Raw genomic sequence first — 22,634 nt, 5'->3', positions numbered from 1 at the left:
TATTTCATTATAAAGTATCATTAAGTCTCTTCTTTAAATTCGACCACAGAGAGGGTGGGTGTGGATTGCCTAGACTTGCCGAAATCGTAGAATAACACTTTTCGCATATCAGCATCTAGGACAACCTCGCTTCCAGAGGTCCGATCAACAAGCTTACCTGTTGAGCTCGCTAGAATTTCGGTTTCTGCTGTGTCTTTGGAGTGTTCTTGGGTATCACGATCACGAGCTTGCAGCTCTTCAATTTGACGAACACGGCGGCTGCAAGTAAGTGATAAGATAGCTTGCTCCACTGTATTCTCCACACTGAAGAGCCAAACGGTTGTGGGGCTGGCTTGGCCGATACGGTGAATTCTTGAGATAGCTTGGAGTTCTAAAGCGGTGTTCAACAAAGGCTCACAAAGAAATACGTGCGTTGAGTTGACCAGAGTAAGCCCAGCAGCATCTGACTTGGCATGTAATAAAAAGCATGCGATACGAGAGTCGCTTCGAAACTCAGAGGCCCCATCAGAAATAGTTGCTGTGAGTATGCCATTTTCATGCAGCGAATTACCAAGTGCGCGAAGCATTGGGGCCCACTGTGAGAAAACTACAATCTGAGCACTCGAATCTTGATCTCGAAGGTACTGAGCGTGTCGGGTGATCATGTCGATCTTTGACCCATACGAACGCTCAATCGGGTATCCTAGAATCTGATTGAACATCGAAGTCGGAATTTGTGTATAAATTTTGTTGCTGAGATCCTGGATTTCAGGCCGAGGATTCTCAACATCTGCCGCCCGAAATCGAATCATATCGTTGGGGCCAAGCCAGTGTTTACACAGTGGGCATTCACTCTTCAGTTCATACCACTTCGTGATACAACTTGTACAAAACTTGTGTCCACAAACAGTGAGCGAGCCAAGAGTAATCTGCTCTTGGCAAATTACACAAGTGTCGTCGGAGTCGGTAGACTGGAAGATCTCGGTCTCCTTTTCTTCGTTTTTCGCTACCGGCTTTTGAACTTCGAGTTGCCGTATATATCTTAATTTGGACTCGAAATGTGCTTCTGCTTTCTCTGCGCGGTAAACAGCTGCCCTTTTGTCACTCACCACTTTCTTGATGTCATTATCTCCGATATCTGGGTCAACTACGCGGTCGGATAGAGACTGCAACTGTTTGTAGTATTCCAACCGCGTGTTGAAAAGATCTCCGAGAGCATTAACCTCCTTCTGCCAAACTTGTATCTCCTCTTTAAGGTCCTCGAATACCTCTCGCATCGCCTCCCCGTACCCAGTGGAACGATGGTACTTGATCGATAAACTGAAAGGGTCCATTCCACGACATTTTTTCTGCAGATTATCCCTGCGTTCCATGAAATGTCTCCTAAATTCTGACCATTCGTCTCTATCTGATGTTTTGACAATAGGAGGCCGCCCTCCTCGAACAGCCATGTTTCGATCTTTGAGTAAAAGCTGTAGCATATCCATCAAAACATACGCCTTTTCTTGAACATCAAACGATCTTGTGTAGGCCTCAATCTCGAGATCATCGTTTTCAGTATCAAGAAGAGGAGTGGTCAGGATGCTGAGCATTTGGGCATGAAGTTCATTGATAAGTGTGGCTTGTAGGTCAAGATAGATTGTCTGCACGGTATCAAAGTTCAAATTAATTTCGTCCATGTAAAGCTCCTCTTGAACTTTAGCTCGAGCCTGGTCGACTAAATCTGCCGTTTCTTTCAACAACTCGGATCGAAGCTCATCGGCCTTCTGGTAGTAACGCGTTTCCATTTCACTATTCTCCAGGCGCTTCTGCTCGCTTATTTCGTCTCTTTGTCGCTCAGTAAGTCGAAAATATCCTGTTCCCATGAAAAAGAATGTTCGGTGAAGCAACTCTTGTTGAGATCTCAATCGTGCCTTGGCTGCTTTGACACGATTTGCAGCGGCTGTTGCCGCCATTCGCCCGTCAGATGCCTTCACTTGCAAAGCATTGAGGTTTACTTCTGTTTCGTCTGTTTCTAGTTTTGTCTGATTGATCTCAGCCTCTTCAAGACGGGTTTGTAAATCTTCTGCCCCTTGTTCCAGCTTTGTTGCAAGTTTGTTACGGGCTTCGTAGTCCTCATCTAGCACCTTGAGTTTCTCGGATAGATCTTGCAGTGAATTTTCCAGCTCAGAAGCAACCGTATTCCAGATAGCGAGAGCATTGTCTAGCTTTTGAGCCTTATCGAGATATTGACCTAGCTCTAGTTGAGCAGACATGCGGTTACGCACTTTGACTGCGAGCGTAGCTTCAGCTTCACCCACAAGCTTGGTCAAAACCTGATCAACCGTTAATATTGTGTGATTATCTCGGTGACCACTGGAGTGCACATGAGAACAAGCTTGACGTAGTTTGATCAACCAGCCGGCACTTGGTGCTCCGGTAGTCTTCTGCTCCATAAATTTAGCGTATAGCTGGTCATAGTTGTGTCTCTCGATTTCAGAAAATGTGATGGAGATCAGACGTCGTGTTTGAGGTGGAAGAGACAGCTGATCGGCAACCATTGGTTTAGTGTGCCGAATGGCAATATTAGATATAGTGCTCTTGAAGTCAATCGGTGATGCAAGCATACGCTGCCAGCAAGCCTTTTCAAGAAAAGGTACAACATCGAGAAATAATAAGATGCCCCGGAGGTCAGACATGGAATCCTTGACAGGCGTACCCGTAACGCCCCAAGCGTGTACTCTGGGGACAATACGAGCGACTCTGGCGGCATTGCTCACACCTGTATGAATCATTTGAACCTCATCTAGGATAACTCGCCAGAACTGTACTTGGACAAGCGGCGAGCGCACCGAGTTGATGTCCGTGCGCTCTCTCCAGAATCTTGTGTTTCGCTGTCCTGGATTGAATGTTGCAGAGTGGACTTCAGCAGAAATTACACTGTATGATACTAAAACAACGTCATAACGTGCCAAATCTTCTGCGGTGATCAAAGGCTCGTCTGGTATCTTACCGCGGTACACGAGAACTTTCATGTCAGGGGAGTGGGAGATGAGTTCATTCTGCCATTGAGATAGAATTGCCGGAGGCACAATCACCAATGTGGCGGCGATCTTTTTAACGAAATGCCCTGTCAAGGGGTCGACTGTTTGTTCTCCCGACTGCACTTTCGGACGCGGGTTCAAAAGCATCAAGGCGATCATTTCCAAAGTCTTTCCCAACCCCATTTCTTCAGCTAAAAGTCCTTTACCACAGAATTGGTCCGAGGGGCCGATTCGCTGGGCATTGGGTTCATGATCCTGCACACAAATACGATAAGGGTTCACCCATAACTGTTGGCCAGGTATCTGGCGCCATCCCAATGGAGGGGCCACAACATAATCTCGAATTTCGGGGTCGAGGTCTCTAACGATTCCAGAATCATCGATATCTTTGCCTTCACGGCGAAGTGCCCAACGTACCGACTCACACTGGAAAGGTAGCAACGGGGTAACTACACCAGGAGGTACAATATGGGCAATTGACAAGTGTGTTTCATGGGTGAGAATCTCAAAAAGATCAGCTGGAGTGGCCGCGTATGGCACAGGGTCAACAATGGTCGGATCGTCTAGCACTCTAGCCAATAATTGCTGGACAACGTCAGTTGCCAGTAGTGAGGACGGGTAAAAACCAGTGTTCTTATTCAAGTAGACCGCGGCAATCAAATTCAGTTGAACATTTTGAGAATCTAACCCGGAAATTTCAATGTAAGGTCCAATGCACGTGACTAAATTAGTCGCCGGAACGAGCTTTCGTTTACAGTCTTGCACAAATAGCACATCTTTGTGGGTTTCTGGATCCAATGGGAGCGAAATCAGGGGCTCCCGTATTGGCCTGGCTCCAAACTTTCTTCTTTTAGGCTGGGGCTTTGCCATTTGCCGTGGGGGGAGCACTTGAAAAGTTTCGCCATCAATAGCCAGATCGAAAGAAGTGATGTTTGCAGGCATATGGACGCCCTCACTATCCAATGACGAGGTTCCTAGGGAGATTTGAGCAGCCACTATTTCATACGCATCAGGAATTTCATTTATTGGGGCCCTAGACTGCTCCAACCACCGTAGGAGCAGACTACTGTCTAGTCCCATTGATTAGTCTGAAGTGGATGCGGGGGTCTCAGATAAGTTTTAGCCGTTAATCAGATTAGTACATAGTTACAAATGAGATTTGATTAGAGCATAGATTAACTTGTCGATCCTTGCGCGTACTGATGTAGAGGGCAAGCTATGACTGGCCGGCTTTCTTTGCATCTGCAGCCGCTTGTTTCTTACGCATGATCTCGGCATGGCTTTCCATACGGGCGCGAGGATCACCATCCTCTTTATGTTTCTTTGCCTGCTGCTGTTTTTTCTGGTTTTTTGCTCTCGCCAGCTCGCGCTGATTGCCTCGAGTCATCTCACCGACTATTTGTCAGGATGACAAGCAACGAGAAGCTCAAAACTGCTAGAAAGCGACTAACTGAACTGAAAAAGAGGGGCACTGATAGTTATGTTCAAAATGGCAATTCGCTCAATAATGCTGGCCTCAACACTGCTGGACAGGAAGAGGCTGCTTTGAACGCACACAGGCTAGCCCAAGCTCTAGAAGAGATTGCGCTTTTGAAGGAACAGAACCGGCGGTTCAAAGAAAAGATCGAGAAGCTAGAATCTAAAGTCGCGAGTTACGAAAGCCTAGTTAGCTCAGAGTCAGCTGAGGCGCCTTTACCCCCTCCGCCCCGAGCTGAGCCGGCGAAACCCCGAGTCGCGATAGCCGAAACGCCAACAGTTATCGAGCCCACACCCGTGGATCGGACGGAGGAGCTGCAAAAATGGAACGGGTGGCAAGTTGATTTGAGAGGATGGAAAACCCTTGGTGTAGGGCCACAAATAGACATCTAAATATATACAGAATGATGAAGGGCGAATAGATTAGCTGGCCCGACAAAGGATCTCACCGCTAAGATGGCGCCGGACAGCCTCCTGGATCTCCATAACAGTTTTATTCTTATCTTTGATGCGGATGAACATAACCTCACCTAATGCAAGCGGCTGGACCTTTCCGTGGGGTTTGCCAGAAACCAAATTAGCCAGCTCGCCGTGGGTTGCAAATACCCGGCGGTTTGGATGGCTCACCAAGTGCACGTTGTGTAGAACTGGTTTAAACTCACGGTACTTCATTCCTAACCATAACCTGCGAGTGGAAATATTGTCAAAGGTCGTTTCTGTGTACTCCTGGTCGGGGCCTTGCAAGTCACCACGCTGGACGGCAGAGAGGAAGCCCTCGCGGTAGAGCCCGAGCACGACTTGCAGGTTCAGCTTAGAGAGCGGAACGGACGTGAGTGGTTTACGCACACGGCTGACATTCTGCAAATGGCAGCAGAGATGGCCGAGATTCACCAGCGACATTTTGGTCTGAAAAAAACCTTGATTCCGTAATGACTTGGTGCCTAATCACCCTTTTGTTTCAATACCCCTCTCTGGTGAAATATATTTATAGTGTAAGCAAGCAAGCAAACTGATAACTGCAATGTTCTACCGCGGAGGTTTGAATTTGAAACTGGCCCAACGGGCAATGCTTCAGACGAACAGGTTGCAAGCCAGCCGGTTTGCTCAGCCCACTCTGCGCCGCTCGTTTGCTTCGAAGCCCGACCCCAACAACAATTTTGGCAAGCCGTTGAAATGGATGATTTTGTTCATGGTCGTTGGTACTGGTCTGTTTTTGTATGGACTCGACCCCAATGAGGACTCCCGTAATCCTATGCGGGGTTTCAAAATGAGCGAGGAAGAGTACAACAAGATCAAGGCTCGGGCAAAGCGCACCGCGTTCTCTCCCCAGGACGTGAACGTTGTTTTCGTGTTGGGCGGTCCTGGCAGCGGCAAGGGCACTCAATGTGCGAACATTGTTCGTGACTACAACTTCAAGCACCTAAGTGCTGGCGACTTGTTGCGGGCTGAGCAAGATCGTGAGGGGTCTCAGTTTGGCGATCTCATCCGCGACTACATCAAGGCCGGCAAGATTGTTCCTCAGGAAATCACTATTGCCCTGCTCAAAAAAGCCATGGAGGAGTCAATTGCTCAGGGAACTCCGAATTTCTTGATCGACGGCTTCCCTCGCAAGATGGATCAGGCCCTCACTTTTGAAGAGCAGGTTGTGCCCTCGAAATTCACCATTTTCTTCGATTGCCCCATCTCTGTGATGCTTCCCCGTTTACTCAAGCGTGGTGAGACCTCAGGACGTGCTGACGACAACGCCGAGTCCATCAAAAAGAGATTCACGGTCTTTGAGTCCCAAAGCATGCCGGTTGTAGAGTACTTTGACACCGTTGACAAGGTCTTCAAGGTGTCCTGTGCAGACTCTCCCAACAAGGTCTACGAACATGTTCAGCAAGCTTTAGCAAAGAACGGTCTTTCTCCCAAAAACTAATAAATACGTACATATATCAACGCTCTTGCTCCTGTGCTTTGGCAATCGCCTCATGAATGTTGTAGGGCTTTTCGATTTTGGCTGCCAGCATTTCCAAACGGGCTTTTACATCGGCAAGCGAAGCCCTCTCGACCTTGGTGCTTTGGCCCGTATTGTCAAGATGCTGTTTAGAGTTAAGGTGATCCATATACTGTATGCTATCTTTGAAGGTCAAATTGCAACTCTCGCAATAAAACCCTGCTCCTTTACCTTTCTTTCCGACCCCAGCTCCTGCTGGAACGAGAGTAACTTTGTTTACTCCTTCATAAATATCGACCTCCCGCATGAATCGCGATGCTTACTATTTTGCTTAATGACTAGAGACTATCGAGGAGCGACCGTTGAAGACCTCGATCGGCCGCCGGCCTTGTCGATTACGCCCGATATGCTACTGCAAGAAGCATTAGAGATGTCTTTCGAGCACTCGTTCTCCTTCCTGCCCGTGCTTAATAGCCACAGACGGCTGCTGGGATACCTGACGGCCGAGCAGTTGGAAAAGGACGGCGCAGCCAAGGGCAACGACAAAGTTGCGAACCATTATTTTAGATTCACAGGCAAGGCCCCCTATGAGCCCATTACACCTAATACGCCATTGGAGGATCTCGAGAAGTTCTTTGCCAAAGGCAACGCCTTTGCGGTTATCACTGACGACGACCGTCGGTTTGTTATGGCGGTTGCTACGCCAGAAGATCTGGAAAAGTACATCAAGGCACGTCCTGAGCTTTCTTAAAATGTGTGTATGTGTATAAGTGTAAATAAACTATGCATCTGTTGACTGTTCTTTGGACTCTTCGGTCAACAGATCCTTATTTCGCTGCGCGGCCAGGACCACTTCATGGAACTTGAGCATTGGTTTGGGCCTTTCATCATCACTGTCCTCGAGTCCGAGATCGCGGATTCTCTTGGCTAGGCGGACCCGCTCAAACGCGAGCCTCCATCTGGCCCGGCTGCTGAGGCCAGGTTTGATGCCTGGCAACAGATTGAGCTCGCTGGATGCGCCAGTAACCCACTTATGTTGTAGAACCTCATCAATTGTTGGTCTTTTCTCGGGTCGGAACTGCAGCATTTGGCGAATCAGGTCTTTGGCGTCATCGCTGACGTCCTTCCAGTACCGAGTGTGAAATTTAACTGTGAATCCAGGGTGCACTTCGCTCATAAAGTCTTGCGGGGTTTCTGCTTGGAATGGGGAGTAGCCACTGAGAATCGTAAACAGAACCACGCCCAAACTCCATACATCGCACGGCTTGCCGTGGCCGTATGAGCTGAAGATCTCCGGCGCAGCGTAGCCGAGAGACCCAGCCGAAGAGGTAATGAGCTCATCGGGTTCGTGGAGGGGCCTAGCGATGCCAAAGTCACATAAAACCAGCTCAGATTCAGGGTCTTTGGATTCAAACAAGAGATTTTCCGGTTTGATATCGCGGTGAACGATGTTAGAGTGGTGCAAGTATTGGACGGCATCGGCGATCTCTCTGAACATCTTTGCCGCAGCCTTTTCAGTAAAGCTACCCTGCTCGCAGATTCTGTCAAACAGCTCGCCGCCCGTGCATAATTGCGTCACAATATAGATCTTGTCTCTAGACTCAAAGTAGTCCTTGAGAGTGACGATGTGGGGGTGGTGCAATTGCTTGAGCAGCTCCAGCTCGCTCATGATCTCATCCTCCTTTCCTTTGACTCTGCTGCGAAGAATCACTTTGATGGCGACATCTTCGTTTGTCTTGATATTGCGGGCCCTGCGAACGACGCCAAAGGCGCCGGCCCCCATGGCGTCGCCGAACTCGTAATTCGCCTTTTTATGGTACGACGCTGGCCTGCTTGCGACTTTGTTGAGTAGACTTGATAATGTCATGAATTGTGGGAATGTATGGTCAAGATGTTAACTATCCAAACGACCAAGCCTCGTTCTATAGGTCCCTTTCCTGCAAGCGCTGTAGAGTGTGGGTTAGGGTTGTCATCTCTGTAACCAATTCTTGCGCGAAGGCGGAGGCGGCGGCGGCGGCGGCAGAACGATTAGGTAACCGGCCCACCCCCCCCTTTAAAAAACCGTTTGCCTCTCCACCTTTTATCACTCTATATTGCCACTCATGTCTGAATACAAGCCCACCGTCATGCCCAAGGATGAGACCCTGCACCAGCAAACGCAGGACGCTCAGCTCGGCGCACCTGGGCTCCATATCCCCGCGGACGCCAAGAATATCAAAGAGTTCTCCGAGGTCCGTAACGTCGATGCCAAGGCTCTGAATGCAAGACTTCACGAGAACAAAGAGCTAGACGAAAAGGCAAAGATTGCCGCGAGTGGCCCCGGCATCCAATTAGTCCAGGACCCCAACTCTGTCAAGGAATTTGGCGAGACCAGGAACGTCAATGCCAAAGACTTGAACTAAACCCGCGCCCGTCCGTGCGCACCCTCTCTCCGTCCCTCTTTCACGCCACCGGAATGATGTTTAACAATCTTATCTACATTACCTGAATCGTAATGAAAGAAAAAACAAAAAGTTACTGACCAACGGCGATCTATTTAAATATTTTAATTATTATTACTATTTGTCGCTCGTAAATATCACCGTCGGACCATCCACCCTACTGCTTTGTCATGGAGGCCGCGAAAATTGTTTGGCGTGGCATAACCAGCGGGTTTTTGACAGATCTCAAAAGCCGCAACTGGAGCGTATACGGCCAATGGCTTGGTGTAGCGAGCTTCATTCTCAGTATTGTGTTTGGGGTCATCAATCTCCTGCACCTGGGGCTTATTATTATCTTCTCTATAATCGCGCTTGTCCAGGGACTGTTGATTTTGTTCCTGGAGGTTCCGTTCCTGCTTCGCATTTGCCCTATTACTGAACGTTTCGCAGCATTCATGAAGTTTTTCCACCAGAACTTGCCTCGTGCTGGATTCTATGCAATCTGCGCGGCGATCCAATGGGGAGGCATCGGCGTTCAAGCTACTTCACTGATTGCTTGTGCTGCTGTTTACACCGTCACCGCTTTTTCCTATTTAATGGCCTACATCTCCAAGCAGGAGTTCATGACCTCAGCTACTCTCGGCGGCGACGGCGTAGTTCGCGAAATGCTCCCCTAGGGCGGTATTATTATGACAGAAGATTGTCGAGAAAAATAGCTTTTACTGTTGATAAATAACGAATGTTTGTGTAAAAAACGCAGCTAACTCACATAATTGTTCGACGGCGCTTGATGGAGATGTTCATCACCTCCTCGAGGCCCTCCACATACACGTTCCGACCTGTGCGTTTGGCGTGAGTCTTGAGGTGGGCCTTGAGATTATCGGAGCGGGAAAATTTACGGCCGCAGCCAGAAACCTCGCAGGCAAATGGCCGTTCCTTGGTGTGGATCTTGAGGTGTCGTCGCAGGTGCTCCATTCGGCGGAAGCTCTTGTTACATTGTGTGCACCCGAAAGGTTTGTCGGGTTTTTCCTCGCTGAGATCGTTAACCTCGATGTTACTAAGAGAATCACATCGGCTGTGGCCGCCCAATGGTTCCAGGGGGTCGCAATCGCTGAAAGGAGAGCCCTGGCGGCTGTGGATGACAGGGGTCATTGAACCAACTGAGGCGGCGGCGGCAGCAGCAGCAGCGGCTGCAGCGGCAGCGGCAGCACCAACAGCACCAGTGTCATTGCTAGTAGACGCATACGAGTTCAAAGCAGACGCAGAAACCGAGCGAGGGGCAACGCCAAAGCTGCTTTCCCGGCGAGGACGACTAAAGCTCGCCGATGACTGTCGCATACATTGAGGCGGAATATAAAACGGGTTAACGCCATCCGACTCACTCAGAGGAAGAGGAGTGGCCAATGGCGTCGCAAGGGGGGTAGTCAGAGGGGTGGACAAGGGACTCATAAAGTCGTGCTTTGAGCCCCAGGGCGCAGGAACGCGAGAAGTAGCAGACAGTGGGGTAACCAGACCCAGGTCGTTGTCATTGTAACGATGTTTACGCAGGGGAGTGTGCATGTTGTTAATATCCGCAACTGTGTAAGATCGCTTAAGCGGCGAAGTAGCGACGTCCAGCGTCTTCGTAAAGGCGTGTGTGGCAGGCATTGTCGTCGAGTCTTCAATGAGGGTATCTTCAGCGGGGCTTTCTCTAGGAGAAGGCAAGTTTGGGTGCGAAGAGAGGCGCAGCGGCTCATGGTGCGAGCCCTCGCCGCTCAACGACTCTTGGCCAAAATGACCAAAGTCAAACGTCTGATGGCTGCCTAGCAAGCCGTGGTCTACGCCGCGACGATCAAAGTCGAGCTCGAGCGAATGGCCGGCGTGCCACTCGGTGTCGGCGAGGTCGGAAGGCAGGTATTCATCACTTGTAGGCAGCGAAAAAGCCCGTCGGTTCATTGCAGTGTGGAATGAGGGCATAGAAAGTGTCTCCATTGCTTTTTGTGTAATAAGGTATCAAAAGCGATGGTTTTGTGTGAGTGTCCAAAGAGAGGGGTTGAAAATAGTGAACGATACGGCGAAAGTTTGACGTATGGTTAGTTCCGCGTAGTGTGAAGAGACCACTCTGCAATAATACAGTCAAGTATTGACAATGAAAGAAACTCTGGATAGTGTTCAGAAGCGCAGGTTTTTTGGTGCGAACAGGCGAGGATCTGTTTGAATCAAGAAACAAACCTCAGCTAGAATAAATAGATGACAGGATAAACTGCTTGTAGTGAATCCAGGCCCTGAATTAGCTTGGTTTAGTTGACTTTAGGCAACAATCGTGGTGGAAATCCTTTCACCGGCTTCTTGTGAGATCTTATATATGCCCCTAGCAACTTGGGTTAGGCCCGGTCGCGCAGACGATAGCGGGTTCGCATCCTGACGCGTCGGAATCGCGTCCTGTAAGCAGAACAACCGCTGAAAAGTCCGGATTGCTAAGCGACTTACCCTCTCGTGGTGGCTCAGTTTCACCACGCTGGGCGGTCGGGTTGGCTCCGAGAATCCACAGGCAAAGTTACGCTATGGAATTATCTACTAGGGCACGAGTTTGGGGGCCAAAACGCTTGAGTATTGTTTCACGGAAATACCCACTGAAACCAACAGTGCGATTTCAGATGCGGGGACCTACTGTGCATCACTCGATGATTTATCGCAGCAATCTCTCATTTGTTACCTACGAAACGGGTTAGTCATTTAGCGAGGTGAGATGGACTGATGCCGGTGAAACGCTGAGTGGTTGTGATAATGGAGCGTTTCTTGTGTGTCTTACATTTGCAGCATCTGAGACTGGTCATTTGTATCCAAACTCCAGTATCCTTACTAGCTTTCTACATCAACTTATCGACTCATCTAGACCATGGCCTATATCCCACGCTGGTTCGTTCATGGTGCTGCACAATCATGTGGGTTCGCACGTGACACAGTTTAAGCCCGATTGATGGCTATAATCAGATGGCACGGCTATAATTGTATATTCGATGAGCTTGCTTGTGTAGCAGCTATTGTTCTTCATACCAATAGATTGCACATTGGTGGGGTTGGACCTGGCTAGGAGCTTGACCGAAAATAATTTTTTTCATGTCCTTTCCCACAGGCTATTTCTGCTCAAAATATGTTGAACCACCGAAAAGGTGCATGCGGTCGCCGCGTGATTGTGCGGTGATCACGCTTGCTAAATACATCTACTTCGATGCCTACCGGTGATGCTGGTATCCAGAGAGTGGCTCCAAACCCTGTTAATTCGGTTTTTAGGAGCATATTGTGCTGGCTTTTCGGAAAAAAAAAACGCATATTATTAGCACCGCTAACCCCCACCCTGACGAGGGCTGGCCCGGTACGCATCTGAGTCGTGTTTAAGGTGGTGACTGCTGAAATAAGCGGCCCTGGGACACGTGCCCGGGGGTGTCTCTTTTCCTGTTTCAACCGAGACCGCCGCTAAACGTCGAGGTTTTTAGACTCGGTATGTATAGGTTATCAAAATATATACTCTGCCCCAGCGAAACCTCTACTTTTCAGACGTTTCACCAATGCAATGTCGTTACTGCAGTATCATGCATTACATGCATGAGGCTTGAGCCTGATTATCGATCTCCGGTTTGTGAGTGGCACCATACACGTTGGGTCAACCGGCACTTGGGCATTGACTTACTCGTGCATACAGTTATCTAACCATAAGGTTCTTTCTTATCTAGAGTGTTGTGCAATAGATTGTTGAAAGTATGTACACGATGATTACCTCCCCGCAACGCCTGCCAGCCCCGCTCGCTCACCCGCGCGACTGGTTGATTAATATGTCAGTGTGTATCGGCCTTCACGCGAGGCAACTGCAATATGCTGTATTGATGAACATAGTTGCTCGATTCGGATGATCACTATCCAAAAGGATAACGGCAGGAAATGGGCGTTTCGGAGCAAATGTGAAACGGGGTGAAAAAGTGTGCATAAGATGCGATACTAACAATATTGACAATTGAAACAAGAATCAAGAACCAAAAATCATAAACCAACTTCACGGGTCAATATAGCCGAGCGATAGTATTCAAGCTAAGCCTGTCACTATATTCTATATACTGTGCCAGAAATCTAAGGGTTCTGGGCAACGAAGTCAACACCCTTCTTGATGTTCTTGACGAGATCGGCCTTGGCGGTAGCGATGAGCTCCTCCTCCTTGGCGCTCAGCTTGCCGTTGTCGTGGATCTTCTCGACACCGTTGGGACCAAGAGTGACGGGAGAGGACCAGAAGGCAATGCCCTCGTCCTTGAAGAGAGGAGACTCGACGAAAGTAGGCTCGGTGACCTTCTCGCCCTTGAGGCCCTTGAGCAAGGAGCTGGTAAAGCGGGCACCAGCAAAGGCCATGGAAAGAGTGGCAGAGCCGGCACCGTCCTTGGCCTTGACGACCTCGTCACCACCGAACTGAATGCGGTGGACAAGAGCCTCGTACTTGTCGGCAGACAAGTCGGGGTGGTTAGACTGAGAAAGCAAAGGAACAATGGTGTGACCGGAGTGACCACCAACAACGGTGACCTTCTCGTCGGCGGGGTTGGTGCCAGCGACCTCAGCAAGGAAGCGAGAAGCCCGGACAACGTCGAGGGTAGTGACACCAAAGACACGCTTGGGGTCGTAGACACCCTGGTTCTTGAAGACCTCAGCAACGATGGGGACGGTGGAGTTGACGGGGTTGGCGATGATGGCAACAAGAGCCTTGGGGCAGTTCTTGCCAACAGCCTTGGCGAGGTCGCGGACGATGGAGGCGTTAGTGTTGAAAAGATCGTCACGAGTCATGCCGGGCTTGCGGGGGACACCAGCGGGAATGACAACGACATCGGCGTTCTCAAGAGCGGCATCGATCCCGCCCTGCTCGGGGGTGTAGCCCTTGACAACAGACTTGGTGTTGACGTGGGAGATGTCGGCAGCGACACCGGGAGTGCCGCGGAGATCGTAGAGGGAGAGCTCGGTGACGTCAGTGTTCTCTTTGAGGAGCAATGACAGAGGCTGGCCAATACCGCCGGCGGCACCAAGGACAGCAACCTTGTAGGCAGAGGCAGCCGAAGAAGAGAAAGCACGAGTGGCAGAGAAACGGGCAGTGCGAGACAACATTATGAAAAATAGAGGTGTGAATTGACAACGTCGGGACAATAGTTTAATAACCAACCATTCACCGAGCACAGGCGGGTAACGGTCAGGGTTAGGGGCTGCGGTTTTCAGCCGGCAATCGAGCCTAGCGGGATCGGAGGTGATTGGGCCCGCGGGTGATGTAGAGAGTTAATTGTTAGTTTTTGATCGGCCTTCGAGGCGTTTGGCGGCTGGTTGACGGGCCGGGCGCATTGCGTCGTGGATTGGCCATGGAAGCCGCTCTCGTGCTGTCGAATACCGCATTTGAAATTAATTAATTTCACCGTTTCGTTTAATTCTCCTTTGTTCCCACTATTTAGGCCTCTTTTCAGGTTATCAAAAACCCCACGGGGTCTAGCCCGTTTCCATGACACCCGCTGCTGTACCCCAGTTACATGTTGAAAAAGCCTCAGCGGAATATCAGGCGTGCCTGCAGGTGTGGTCTATTTTCTTCGGCGAAGGGGCAAACAGGCTGAGGCCAAGGTGTGAATAGGAGTATGGTTATGTTTTGTGAATATAGAGTGTTAGCTTTTTTAATGTTCCCCGACTTGAATGCAGAGCGCAGAATAGGCGTGATTAGTTCAGGAGCCGAGGGTTTTAGGTGATCAGTGCACGTGCAAATATTTTTGGGTTTGAAAGGTTCGTTTTGGTCATTTAGGGTTCGTTGAGGTTCACTGTAGGCCCTTTTGCTCAACAGGACATTTCAGAAATGTCTCGCATGAGCACAGCGACCTCCGCTTTCCAGATCGCTTTCTGGAGAAGCTCGGTGGTGGACATGAACTCGTGAGATTTCTGAGATACCACCGTGTCCGCGTTAGGAGTGTGGCACGTGGTACCGTCCTGAGAAACAGTGGGACAGGACGACGGCGTTGTGGAAACTAGCACTTTGGGGGCCCCGGGCACGGTTCTCACCGATTCACCGTAGTCTGAAATGATCATGATAAAATAAATAAAACGTGGATACGAGCAGAGCTCAGCTGAAAGGATCCAAATATGATCACTGAGAACGTGTCTTCAACTTTTCTGGGCCACTGAGAGAACGAGTGGTTGAGATAAGGTGATGTTCGTTTTCGTCTACCCCTCATGATCTTTTATGGAATTTCTTTCTCGGTTGAGCCCTTGCCCTAATGGCTGATGCATATGTATAACCGCATTCGCACCAAGAAATCGCCTTACCTACCCACTGCAGGTCGTAACCTAGGAATCCGGGCCCGATGATCTGCGGAGCCACCCCACCGCACATGCAAGCAATCAGGTGAGGCTATCTAGTGAATAATGTGTTTTCGCTACCAAAGCGTTGTCCATTGGTTGCGGTCGGTTAATAGATGCACCCGCTATCCCCCTGCGTTCTATTTAGTTGAAATAATAATAAAAAAAAAGACCGCAAAGGGTACCCGTCACCTCGGCTGTACCTGACCGCATGTGGGCTGCGGAGATTAAGGCATGGTGGGGAAGTAGCATGACCAACTAGAGATAATGCTCAGAGTTTGCCAATTGGAAGGGCGTTCTTGCTCGTGGGTTCATTCGATTGTAGTAGCTTTATTTAATCTGCAGTGTTATTATACTAGCCCGGCCCATTGCATGTTCTTCACAAATACCATATCTGTTACCGCCTCGACAACAAATTTCATGGACTTGATATCAGTCGCGCACGTGCGATGAGTGTACAGTCCACGGTAGGCTGCACCTTGTGACTTCATGCGGGCACGAAATAGGCCTTCAATGTAGTCCACGACCTGTTCGGGGTTTTGCTCGTCTCCCTGGAAATTGGGGTGATGCTTTTTGAATGAGCAGTAGGCCAGTTTGGACTCGAGAATGTCCATCTTGTTCAGGAATAGTGTCACGGGCTTGTCGTGCAGCCATTTGGAATTGACACACTGGTCAAACACCTCCAGGGATTCTTCGAGCCGGTTCACCTGGTCATCTTCGCGGAGGGTCAGGTCGAACTCGGAAACCGCCACTACAAAAAGCACACATGTGACGTCGTCAAAGCAGTGCACCCATTTGGTTCTCTCAATTCGTTGGCCTCCTACGTCGATAACCGCCAGCTTACTTCCCCGGATGTCAAACGTGGTTTCGACAATGCCGGTAGTTTTGAGCCGGGCGTTTACAATGTCTGCCGCTGAGGCCTGGTAGTCGGGTCTGCTGTATTCGAGTATTTTGGCAAAAAAGTACGGGCCGTTGGACTCTAAAATAGCCGGCATTGACAACTCTCGAAGTTCTGGCCATTCTGTCCACAATAGGTACACTGCTTGGGCAATTTGCTCACGCGTGGCCTTCATATACTTGGGGTGTGTGCATCGGGGCCGCATATCTTCTTCGGAAATCGTCGACATGGATGGCGACAGGGGATCAGGCTTGCCTCCAGGCGAGGGCGGCACGTGCTGCTCCAGGAACCTTCTTGCATCAGGGTCGGTCTCTGATTGTACAATTACCCCTCTTGTAACATCTAGTCCCAGCAATGTCTGGTATGAGTCGTGGAGTTTAGCTGGAACCTTCAAGTTTCTCGTTTCGGCAAGATAAACCAGCCCCCGCATAGAGCGGAGGGTGTCTGCCCAGATCAACTTGGAGAACTGGACCTTTTCAAACTGTGTAAAGTGGTCGCCGTGGTTAATTCGCATCTGCTTGAATACGGTCGATTTGCCCGACTCGCCTGTTCCCAGAAATAGTGCCCGCTTGACGTCCTGGTTGTGAGCAGCCGTCAGCTCGCGGTTTACCTCTGCATCCAGTCGGTGTAAGATCGACTGCTTCGACCGTCTCGTCGGTGTGACTAGCTTCTCGTTCTCAACAATATCTGCTCTTCGAAAGCACAGCATGGTAGGTAGTCAAGTTCGTTCGGTGGATATATGCATGTATGTCCGTATGCATATTGGCTTTAGCGTCGACGTCCGGAGCTGTCTATTGGTATACATCAAGCTTGCTATCGTATTAGTTGATAGTTTGTGTGTTTGTCTACTTTTGTTGTTATTTTGGCAAAGTCGTCTGCCCCCTCCTCCTTGATATTATTTGCACCGTTGCGCAGTCTAAGTTAGATGCGTAGGTTACCAGATCAATCGCCCAGAAGACCGTAGAACAAATCGAATGGAAAACCAACCGAAAATTAGCATACAAGTACAAGTAGTAGCAATTAACTAGAATTACTCGAAAGAAATAACTGTTTTCTAGAGGGATTAGACATCTATGTAGCGGAAATGCTAACTCGCACGGCACTCACACTGACGATCAGGAAACAGCACAAAACAGCAAAGATTGCTCCCCAAGACAGACTGAGTCAACAACAAAGCTGTCTTAACAGTACACGTTGCGGGATCGCTGCAAGCTGAAACAACAAAAGTGGGCAAGCTTTGCAGAGCAAGGCGTCCGCACAAGAGCGTCCCAATGGGGCAGAAGCCAGCGGCGAACCACTGAACTCCAGCCCGTGGAGCTATACAGCTCACGAGTGCTTGCTACAGACCCACAGGGCGTGGATGATGCCAGGGAACCAGGCGAAGCAGCAGAGAATCACATTCAACAGAAGCTGGGTGCCGCAGCCCTCCTCAAGGAAGACAGCAACAGGGGGTAGAAGAACCGCCAGAATAAGAGTACAAACGTCAGTCATGGGTCAGATTCACAGAAAATCCAGTTCGAAAAAGATGTTCTTTGTGAGGGGTAGCAAGCTGATTGCCAAGTCTCGCGTCCAATATAAACCTGCTCCAATCTAACCCTAACATCAGCATGACACGCCCCCCAGGTCCGCAGGGAACGAATGACTTGCCCGTTTTAAAGACGCATGCACACTGCACTTGTCTGTCGATTGCCGTGCAGATGCGCAGGTGAATTATAAACCTTGGTAAGGGATACCGCAGGGCGAGAAAAGCGGGGCTGTAACAAAGTAGAGATTTATTCATTCTAAACTAGGTTCTCGTCAAACCGGACCGCCGGGTTTGATTTGATGAAATCGAGGCTGACCTTATGGCCCAGAAGCTCGCGGATGTTGGCAACATGATACTTGATCATCGTGGGCCGCTCCAGGGACAGGCCGAAACCAATAACCCGCATGTCTTTGGGCAAGCCCATCGATTCCAGCATCTCAGGACGGAACAGCCCAGAGTTTCCGATCTCGACCCACTTGTCCAGCTGCTTGTGGAATGCAAAGATCTCTAGGGACGGTTCGGTGTATGGGTTGTAGGCGGGCTTGAAGCGCAGCTCATGCACACCCATCTTGGAGAAGAATTCCTGCATGAATCCAATGAGATCACCTAGTGTCAAATTGTAGTCTACGATGACACCTTCAATCTGGTGGAACTCGGCCAAGTGGGTCGCATCCACCGCTTCGTTGCGGAACACCCGATCAATACTGAAATAACGTGCCGGGCGGGGGTTTGGTGCAACGCGGTCATGGAGAATCGACGCTGAAACAGCAGTGGTATGGGTTCGCAACACAAGACGGCGGGCTTCGCTCTCTTTCCAAGGGTAGCGATAGCCGATAGAACCAAACTCTCCGTTCTGATGAACGTTGCGAACATGCTCGTAATGAACCTTGTCCTCCGGGTCTTTTCCCTCGGCGGGATCCTTAATATAGAAGGTGTCCTGCAGGTCACGGGCAGGATGCTGCTGGGGGACGAAAAGCGCATCGAAATTCCAGAAACCAGTGTCGACATAATTATCAGTGGGCATCTCCTCGAAGCCCATATTGAAAAAGATAGACCGGAACTCTTCGCGAACCTTGTTCAAAGGATGAAGAGCACCTGCGCCCTGATCGGCACCTTGGGCCTGGAAATTATAGCCCTTGAACTTGGCTTTCGACCACTCGCCTGACTGAAGCATATCCATGGTGAGGTCTGTTTCGAGTTTTTGAATTTCGAGGGCAAACTCGGGGCCTTTACCCAGCTCGTACCAAATCTGCTTGGACTTGTTGATGAGCTTCCGCTTTTTGAGCTCCTGGAGCTCCTTCGCTGGGACAGAAGAGGGATCCTTGACAACCTTTTCCAGCAGTTCTCTGGTCGGATCACCCTCGACGCTGTCAACGACCTTTACAAGCTTGTCACCGTCGTTTTTCACCCAGCCGTTTTTGAAAGCCCGCTGTTGGCCCATTTTACCTGCCGGGCCCAAAATCTTGGCAACGTCCGAAATTTTGAGGCCCTCGATGGATTTCACGACTTCGTCGTACAGCCGTTTCTCGTGAGAACCGTTTTGCAGAATATCAGTAGCCTCCGCTGTAGGTGTCCAAACCTCTCGCTCGATAGTCTTGCTAGTGATCATATTCTTATCTGAAAGCGACAACACAGCAGCTTGAATAGCAGCAGGGTCCTCATTAGGGAACGCTTCACTGGTGTTGGCAATAGGACCTTTGTCCAAAGCCGCCAAAATTCGATGGGCCAGCATGACTGAATCAGCAAAATTCACCGCGGCTGTGAAAATTAGGAGTCTGGGGGAGAAAGATGACTTCAATATGGCCAAGGGGGCAGTATGACCAAAATATGTAGACTATACCAAGTATATAAGTAAAACAACCTTCTTGAAATCCGGATAAAAACCCCGTTTGTACCGGGACAACCGTCTTGAATGGACTGGTCCGGGCTCTCCCAGCTGACAATCATGAGCGATGTCTCAACCGATATGTCGTCGAGCGACGAGGAGGAGCGCCGGACCAAGAGTGTGGCGCGGATTCCTGAGCTGCCGGAACCGGTGAGGGTTGCCGCACCAGAGGTGCCCTCATTGACACAGTTCTGGGAGAGCAACCCGACACCTGCGATGGACGTGAACATGACGACTGCTGAGCTCGAAGAACGGCTGGCCCAGGCTGAGCAGATCGGTGAATTTCTGAAAAAGCAGAACGACGATCTGCAGGAGCAGTACAAAGCCGAGTGGATTGCCAAAGAGCGCCTTCTTGACGAGATATTCCGTAAACAGCTCGGCAGTGGAGCGCCAATTATGGACTAAACTATAACTTATTTCATAGCCTTTTTAAGGATCTTTTCGACTTTTTCCCAATCTCCATCCTTGATATCAAGATGGGTCATTTTGATACCCTCCCCATAATAACTTGTGATGTCGTTAAGAACCTTGTAGCTTTCCTGATCATGCACAAACGAAATGGACACACCCGTGCGACCGAACCGGCCGGTGCGGCCAATACGATGGAGATAAGCAGCTGGGTCAGCTTTGCCATCCTTGTCGACCGGTAGGTCGTAGTTGACAACCATAGAGACGGTGGGAATATCTATACCACGGGCAAGCACGTTAGTTGTGATCAAGACACGGGTCTTGAACTCACGGAAATCGTCGATCAAACGATCACGTTCCTCGCTGGTCAAATCAGAGTGAAGCACAGATACCGTGTGGCCATCGGCGGTGAGCTGTTTGTAGAGCCAGTCGGCAGTTTTCTTAGTTCGAGTGAAAATCATCGACGAGGACACTGTCAACAAGCCATAGAGATTTTTGAGAGCAGTCAACTTGGCCATTTCGTCGTCACAGTCCATGTAAAATTGTTTGATCGCATCGACATTCAGTTCGACAGTTTGCAGCCGGATCTCGTTAGCGTTGGGCACAAACGTCTGGGCATACTTGTACACCTCGTCAGGGAAAGTAGCAGAAAACAACACGAGCTGGGTCGTCGAGGGGACGGCCTTTTTCACTCGAACACACTGCGATCCCATGCCGGTCTGGTCGAGCATATTGTCGGCCTCGTCAAGAACAAACACCTGGAGTTTGGACACGTCGAGCTGTTTACGACGAATTGCCTCAAGAAGAGAGCCCGGAGTAGCAACCACAACCTGAGCAACCACATTGGCACCCTTTTCAGTTGAACCCGGAACCACAACCTGCGAAGTTATGTTTGTGTACTTGGACATTTTGCGAATGACCTCCATAGTTTGGCGAGCCAGCTCACGACTTGGTTCAAGACACAACGCCTGGCAGGTGGGGATTGAGGGAATGACCCGGGACAGCATGGTCAATGCAAAAGCTGCCGTCTTGCCTGTACCGCTCTGAGACTGTCCGATCAGATTCTTGGGCGGGTTATGAAGCAACAGAGGCAAGGCACGCTCCTGGATCTTCGACGGCTTGGCGAACTTCATAGCGTACAGTCCCTTCAGCAGCTCGTCGCTCAGACCAAGCTCCTCGAAAGATTTAGCACTATAAAGCGGAGAATTTGGGTCTGCCTGCAGATCCGCCAGCTTCACTTGCACTTCATAATCGTTTTGAATAAGGTTTTGTTCGGACTTCGTGACATCCCCTTCAGTCTCGGCAGAGCCCTCTTTCTTGGCAGCGTCCTCCTTATCTTTACGGCCTTCCAGCTTCAAGTCAGAAAGCGCATTGGCTGCGCTGGTCGGCGTGTTTGTCGACATTACAAATTTTGGAGCGTTTTTTCCAGCTGGCTGACATAAATAGCCTTTTGAGCCACCAACCCCACCCCCACCTCATCAACGTCTCTGTTTTAACCCTGGACTAGGGCAATTGACACTAGAGCAACTGGGTCAGTTATCGAAGAAGGCGAATTCCGAGATGCAGACTAATTGGGTGATATACGTCGGGCTTGCTGTGTTAGCGCTCAAGTTCACAATTGAGAAGGTACAAAAGTACTTGATATACCCGTCTAATTTCCCTGAGGGAAGCCGCACGGAAGTCGATACACCGACCATGTACAACATTCCATACGAGGATGTCAAGATTGATACTATTGATGGCGAAAGATTACACGCCTATGTGATGGTTCGAGGTCCAAAGAGCCCGAAAACCATCGTTCTTTTGGGACCCAACGCAGGCAACATGGGCCACTACCTACCCCTGGCCAAGATCTTTTACGACCAAATGGGTTACAATGTTATGACAGTCAGTTACCGCGGGTACGGTAAGTCCACTGGTTCGCCCAGTGAGAAAGGATTACAGAAGGACGCCCAGGCCCTCCTTAGCTACATCAAGACGAACCACGACTTGAGTACTACATCTATTGTCTTGTACGGTCGAAGTCTTGGTGGCGCTGTCGCAACGTATCTGGCCACGCTCCCCGGTGCTTCTGATATCATCAAAGGCATCGTTTTGGAGAACACATTCTTGAGCGTGTGCAAACTTATCCCGATTGTGATCCCAATTGCTCGGCCGTTTTCATGGATGGTAACTGAGCGGTGGGATTCCGCCGAGCGGATCAAGCTGTTGAAGCCAGACATCCCTTCTCTATGGCTTGGAGGCGGCAAAGACGAGCTCATCCCGCCCTCACATTTCGAAGAGCTATTCGACCTTTGCCCGTCAAAGTATAAACTACAGAAGATTTATCCAAAGGGCACCCACAATGATACTCCTATGCAGCCTGGCTACTGGCAGGATATGCACGAGTTCCTGTTGCGCAAGATTGCACCCGTAAATGTTTGACCTCTATTGTCTCACCTTGACGAACTGAGACATGCTGCATATGGAATCACTCGCAAGGCATGAACCGAGCTTAATTCCCCCTGTCATGTCGTGTAAACAGGACTGTAAGACATTTTGTTTGAAACAATGTCTCGTTGAGTCATGGCCCGTTCCGACACCCTTTTCACCACACGTAATTGCAGCAAAAGAATTAAGATATGCAGCTTGATCATATCTCAAAGCAATTCTTTCTATACAGATTAAATTGATACGTAAGAGAACTAATGTTTAGAATCACATATCGCCTAGAAGGCCATTACTAGGGGTTGTTGAGGAGAG

The 22,634-nt window shown here is 49.7% G+C and overlaps 17 protein-coding genes across 17 annotated transcripts; 7 read left to right on the top strand and 10 right to left on the bottom strand.

The window, feature by feature from the left end:
* Positions 1-20: 20 nt before the first annotated feature.
* B9G98_04632 (putative ATP-dependent helicase IRC20) lies at positions 21-4,082 on the bottom strand (the record flags this gene model as incomplete). The annotated part of the gene is made up of 1 exon (XM_024811189.1): positions 21-4,082. One exon carries the CDS (start codon positions 4,080-4,082, stop codon positions 21-23), a length of 4,062 nt encoding a protein of 1,353 aa, XP_024666957.1.
* Positions 4,083-4,409: 327 nt separating this feature from the next.
* On the top strand, positions 4,410-4,871 carry B9G98_04631 (hypothetical protein; the record flags this gene model as incomplete). The annotated part of the gene is made up of 1 exon (XM_024811188.1): positions 4,410-4,871. One exon carries the CDS (start codon positions 4,410-4,412, stop codon positions 4,869-4,871), a length of 462 nt encoding a protein of 153 aa, XP_024666956.1.
* Positions 4,872-4,901: 30 nt separating this feature from the next.
* On the bottom strand, positions 4,902-5,378 carry B9G98_04630 (37S ribosomal protein S8, mitochondrial; the record flags this gene model as incomplete). Its single annotated transcript, XM_024811187.1, has 1 exon — positions 4,902-5,378. One exon carries the CDS (start codon positions 5,376-5,378, stop codon positions 4,902-4,904), a length of 477 nt encoding a protein of 158 aa, XP_024666955.1.
* A 121-nt stretch (positions 5,379-5,499) lies between these two features.
* On the top strand, positions 5,500-6,396 carry B9G98_04629 (Uridylate kinase; the record flags this gene model as incomplete). Its single annotated transcript, XM_024811186.1, has 1 exon — positions 5,500-6,396. The coding sequence occupies one exon, from the start codon at positions 5,500-5,502 to the stop codon at positions 6,394-6,396; it is 897 nt and encodes a 298-aa protein (XP_024666954.1).
* Positions 6,397-6,412: 16 nt separating this feature from the next.
* Positions 6,413-6,721, bottom strand: B9G98_04628 (U4/U6.U5 small nuclear ribonucleoprotein component snu23; the record flags this gene model as incomplete). Its single annotated transcript, XM_024811185.1, has 1 exon — positions 6,413-6,721. The coding sequence occupies one exon, from the start codon at positions 6,719-6,721 to the stop codon at positions 6,413-6,415; it is 309 nt and encodes a 102-aa protein (XP_024666953.1).
* A 27-nt stretch (positions 6,722-6,748) lies between these two features.
* Positions 6,749-7,165, top strand: B9G98_04627 (Cystathionine beta-synthase; the record flags this gene model as incomplete). The annotated part of the gene is made up of 1 exon (XM_024811184.1): positions 6,749-7,165. One exon carries the CDS (start codon positions 6,749-6,751, stop codon positions 7,163-7,165), a length of 417 nt encoding a protein of 138 aa, XP_024666952.1.
* A 30-nt stretch (positions 7,166-7,195) lies between these two features.
* B9G98_04626 (Calcium/calmodulin-dependent protein kinase) lies at positions 7,196-8,281 on the bottom strand (the record flags this gene model as incomplete). Its single annotated transcript, XM_024811183.1, has 1 exon — positions 7,196-8,281. The coding sequence occupies one exon, from the start codon at positions 8,279-8,281 to the stop codon at positions 7,196-7,198; it is 1,086 nt and encodes a 361-aa protein (XP_024666951.1).
* A 235-nt stretch (positions 8,282-8,516) lies between these two features.
* On the top strand, positions 8,517-8,816 carry B9G98_04625 (hypothetical protein; the record flags this gene model as incomplete). Its single annotated transcript, XM_024811182.1, has 1 exon — positions 8,517-8,816. The coding sequence occupies one exon, from the start codon at positions 8,517-8,519 to the stop codon at positions 8,814-8,816; it is 300 nt and encodes a 99-aa protein (XP_024666950.1).
* A 209-nt stretch (positions 8,817-9,025) lies between these two features.
* Positions 9,026-9,511, top strand: B9G98_04624 (Golgi apparatus membrane protein TVP18; the record flags this gene model as incomplete). Its single annotated transcript, XM_024811181.1, has 1 exon — positions 9,026-9,511. The coding sequence occupies one exon, from the start codon at positions 9,026-9,028 to the stop codon at positions 9,509-9,511; it is 486 nt and encodes a 161-aa protein (XP_024666949.1).
* Positions 9,512-9,599: 88 nt separating this feature from the next.
* Positions 9,600-10,805, bottom strand: B9G98_04623 (C2H2 type master regulator of conidiophore development brlA; the record flags this gene model as incomplete). The annotated part of the gene is made up of 1 exon (XM_024811180.1): positions 9,600-10,805. The coding sequence occupies one exon, from the start codon at positions 10,803-10,805 to the stop codon at positions 9,600-9,602; it is 1,206 nt and encodes a 401-aa protein (XP_024666948.1).
* A 2,133-nt stretch (positions 10,806-12,938) lies between these two features.
* B9G98_04622 (Malate dehydrogenase, mitochondrial) lies at positions 12,939-13,952 on the bottom strand (the record flags this gene model as incomplete). Its single annotated transcript, XM_024811179.1, has 1 exon — positions 12,939-13,952. The coding sequence occupies one exon, from the start codon at positions 13,950-13,952 to the stop codon at positions 12,939-12,941; it is 1,014 nt and encodes a 337-aa protein (XP_024666947.1).
* A 705-nt stretch (positions 13,953-14,657) lies between these two features.
* On the bottom strand, positions 14,658-15,052 carry B9G98_04621 (hypothetical protein; the record flags this gene model as incomplete). Its single annotated transcript, XM_024811178.1, has 2 exons — positions 14,658-14,967; positions 15,000-15,052. The coding sequence occupies 2 exons, from the start codon at positions 15,050-15,052 to the stop codon at positions 14,658-14,660; spliced, it is 363 nt and encodes a 120-aa protein (XP_024666946.1).
* Positions 15,053-15,526: 474 nt separating this feature from the next.
* Positions 15,527-16,783, bottom strand: B9G98_04620 (Guanine nucleotide-binding protein alpha-1 subunit; the record flags this gene model as incomplete). The annotated part of the gene is made up of 1 exon (XM_024811177.1): positions 15,527-16,783. The coding sequence occupies one exon, from the start codon at positions 16,781-16,783 to the stop codon at positions 15,527-15,529; it is 1,257 nt and encodes a 418-aa protein (XP_024666945.1).
* A 1,072-nt stretch (positions 16,784-17,855) lies between these two features.
* On the bottom strand, positions 17,856-19,331 carry B9G98_04619 (Phenylalanine--tRNA ligase alpha subunit; the record flags this gene model as incomplete). Its single annotated transcript, XM_024811176.1, has 1 exon — positions 17,856-19,331. One exon carries the CDS (start codon positions 19,329-19,331, stop codon positions 17,856-17,858), a length of 1,476 nt encoding a protein of 491 aa, XP_024666944.1.
* A 180-nt stretch (positions 19,332-19,511) lies between these two features.
* On the top strand, positions 19,512-19,889 carry B9G98_04618 (hypothetical protein; the record flags this gene model as incomplete). The annotated part of the gene is made up of 1 exon (XM_024811175.1): positions 19,512-19,889. The coding sequence occupies one exon, from the start codon at positions 19,512-19,514 to the stop codon at positions 19,887-19,889; it is 378 nt and encodes a 125-aa protein (XP_024666943.1).
* An 8-nt stretch (positions 19,890-19,897) lies between these two features.
* On the bottom strand, positions 19,898-21,295 carry B9G98_04617 (ATP-dependent RNA helicase DBP5; the record flags this gene model as incomplete). Its single annotated transcript, XM_024811174.1, has 1 exon — positions 19,898-21,295. One exon carries the CDS (start codon positions 21,293-21,295, stop codon positions 19,898-19,900), a length of 1,398 nt encoding a protein of 465 aa, XP_024666942.1.
* A 157-nt stretch (positions 21,296-21,452) lies between these two features.
* On the top strand, positions 21,453-22,316 carry B9G98_04616 (Protein bem46; the record flags this gene model as incomplete). The annotated part of the gene is made up of 1 exon (XM_024811173.1): positions 21,453-22,316. The coding sequence occupies one exon, from the start codon at positions 21,453-21,455 to the stop codon at positions 22,314-22,316; it is 864 nt and encodes a 287-aa protein (XP_024666941.1).
* Between the last annotated feature and the right edge of the window lie 318 nt (positions 22,317-22,634).

Source organism: Wickerhamiella sorbophila (assembly GCF_002251995.1).
Source record: "Wickerhamiella sorbophila strain DS02 chromosome Unknown contig2, whole genome shotgun sequence".
Taxonomy (NCBI): Eukaryota; Fungi; Ascomycota; class Dipodascomycetes; order Dipodascales; family Trichomonascaceae; genus Wickerhamiella; species Wickerhamiella sorbophila.
Note: the sequence above shows the minus strand (reverse complement) of the source record. Positions and strands in the feature narration are given on the sequence as shown.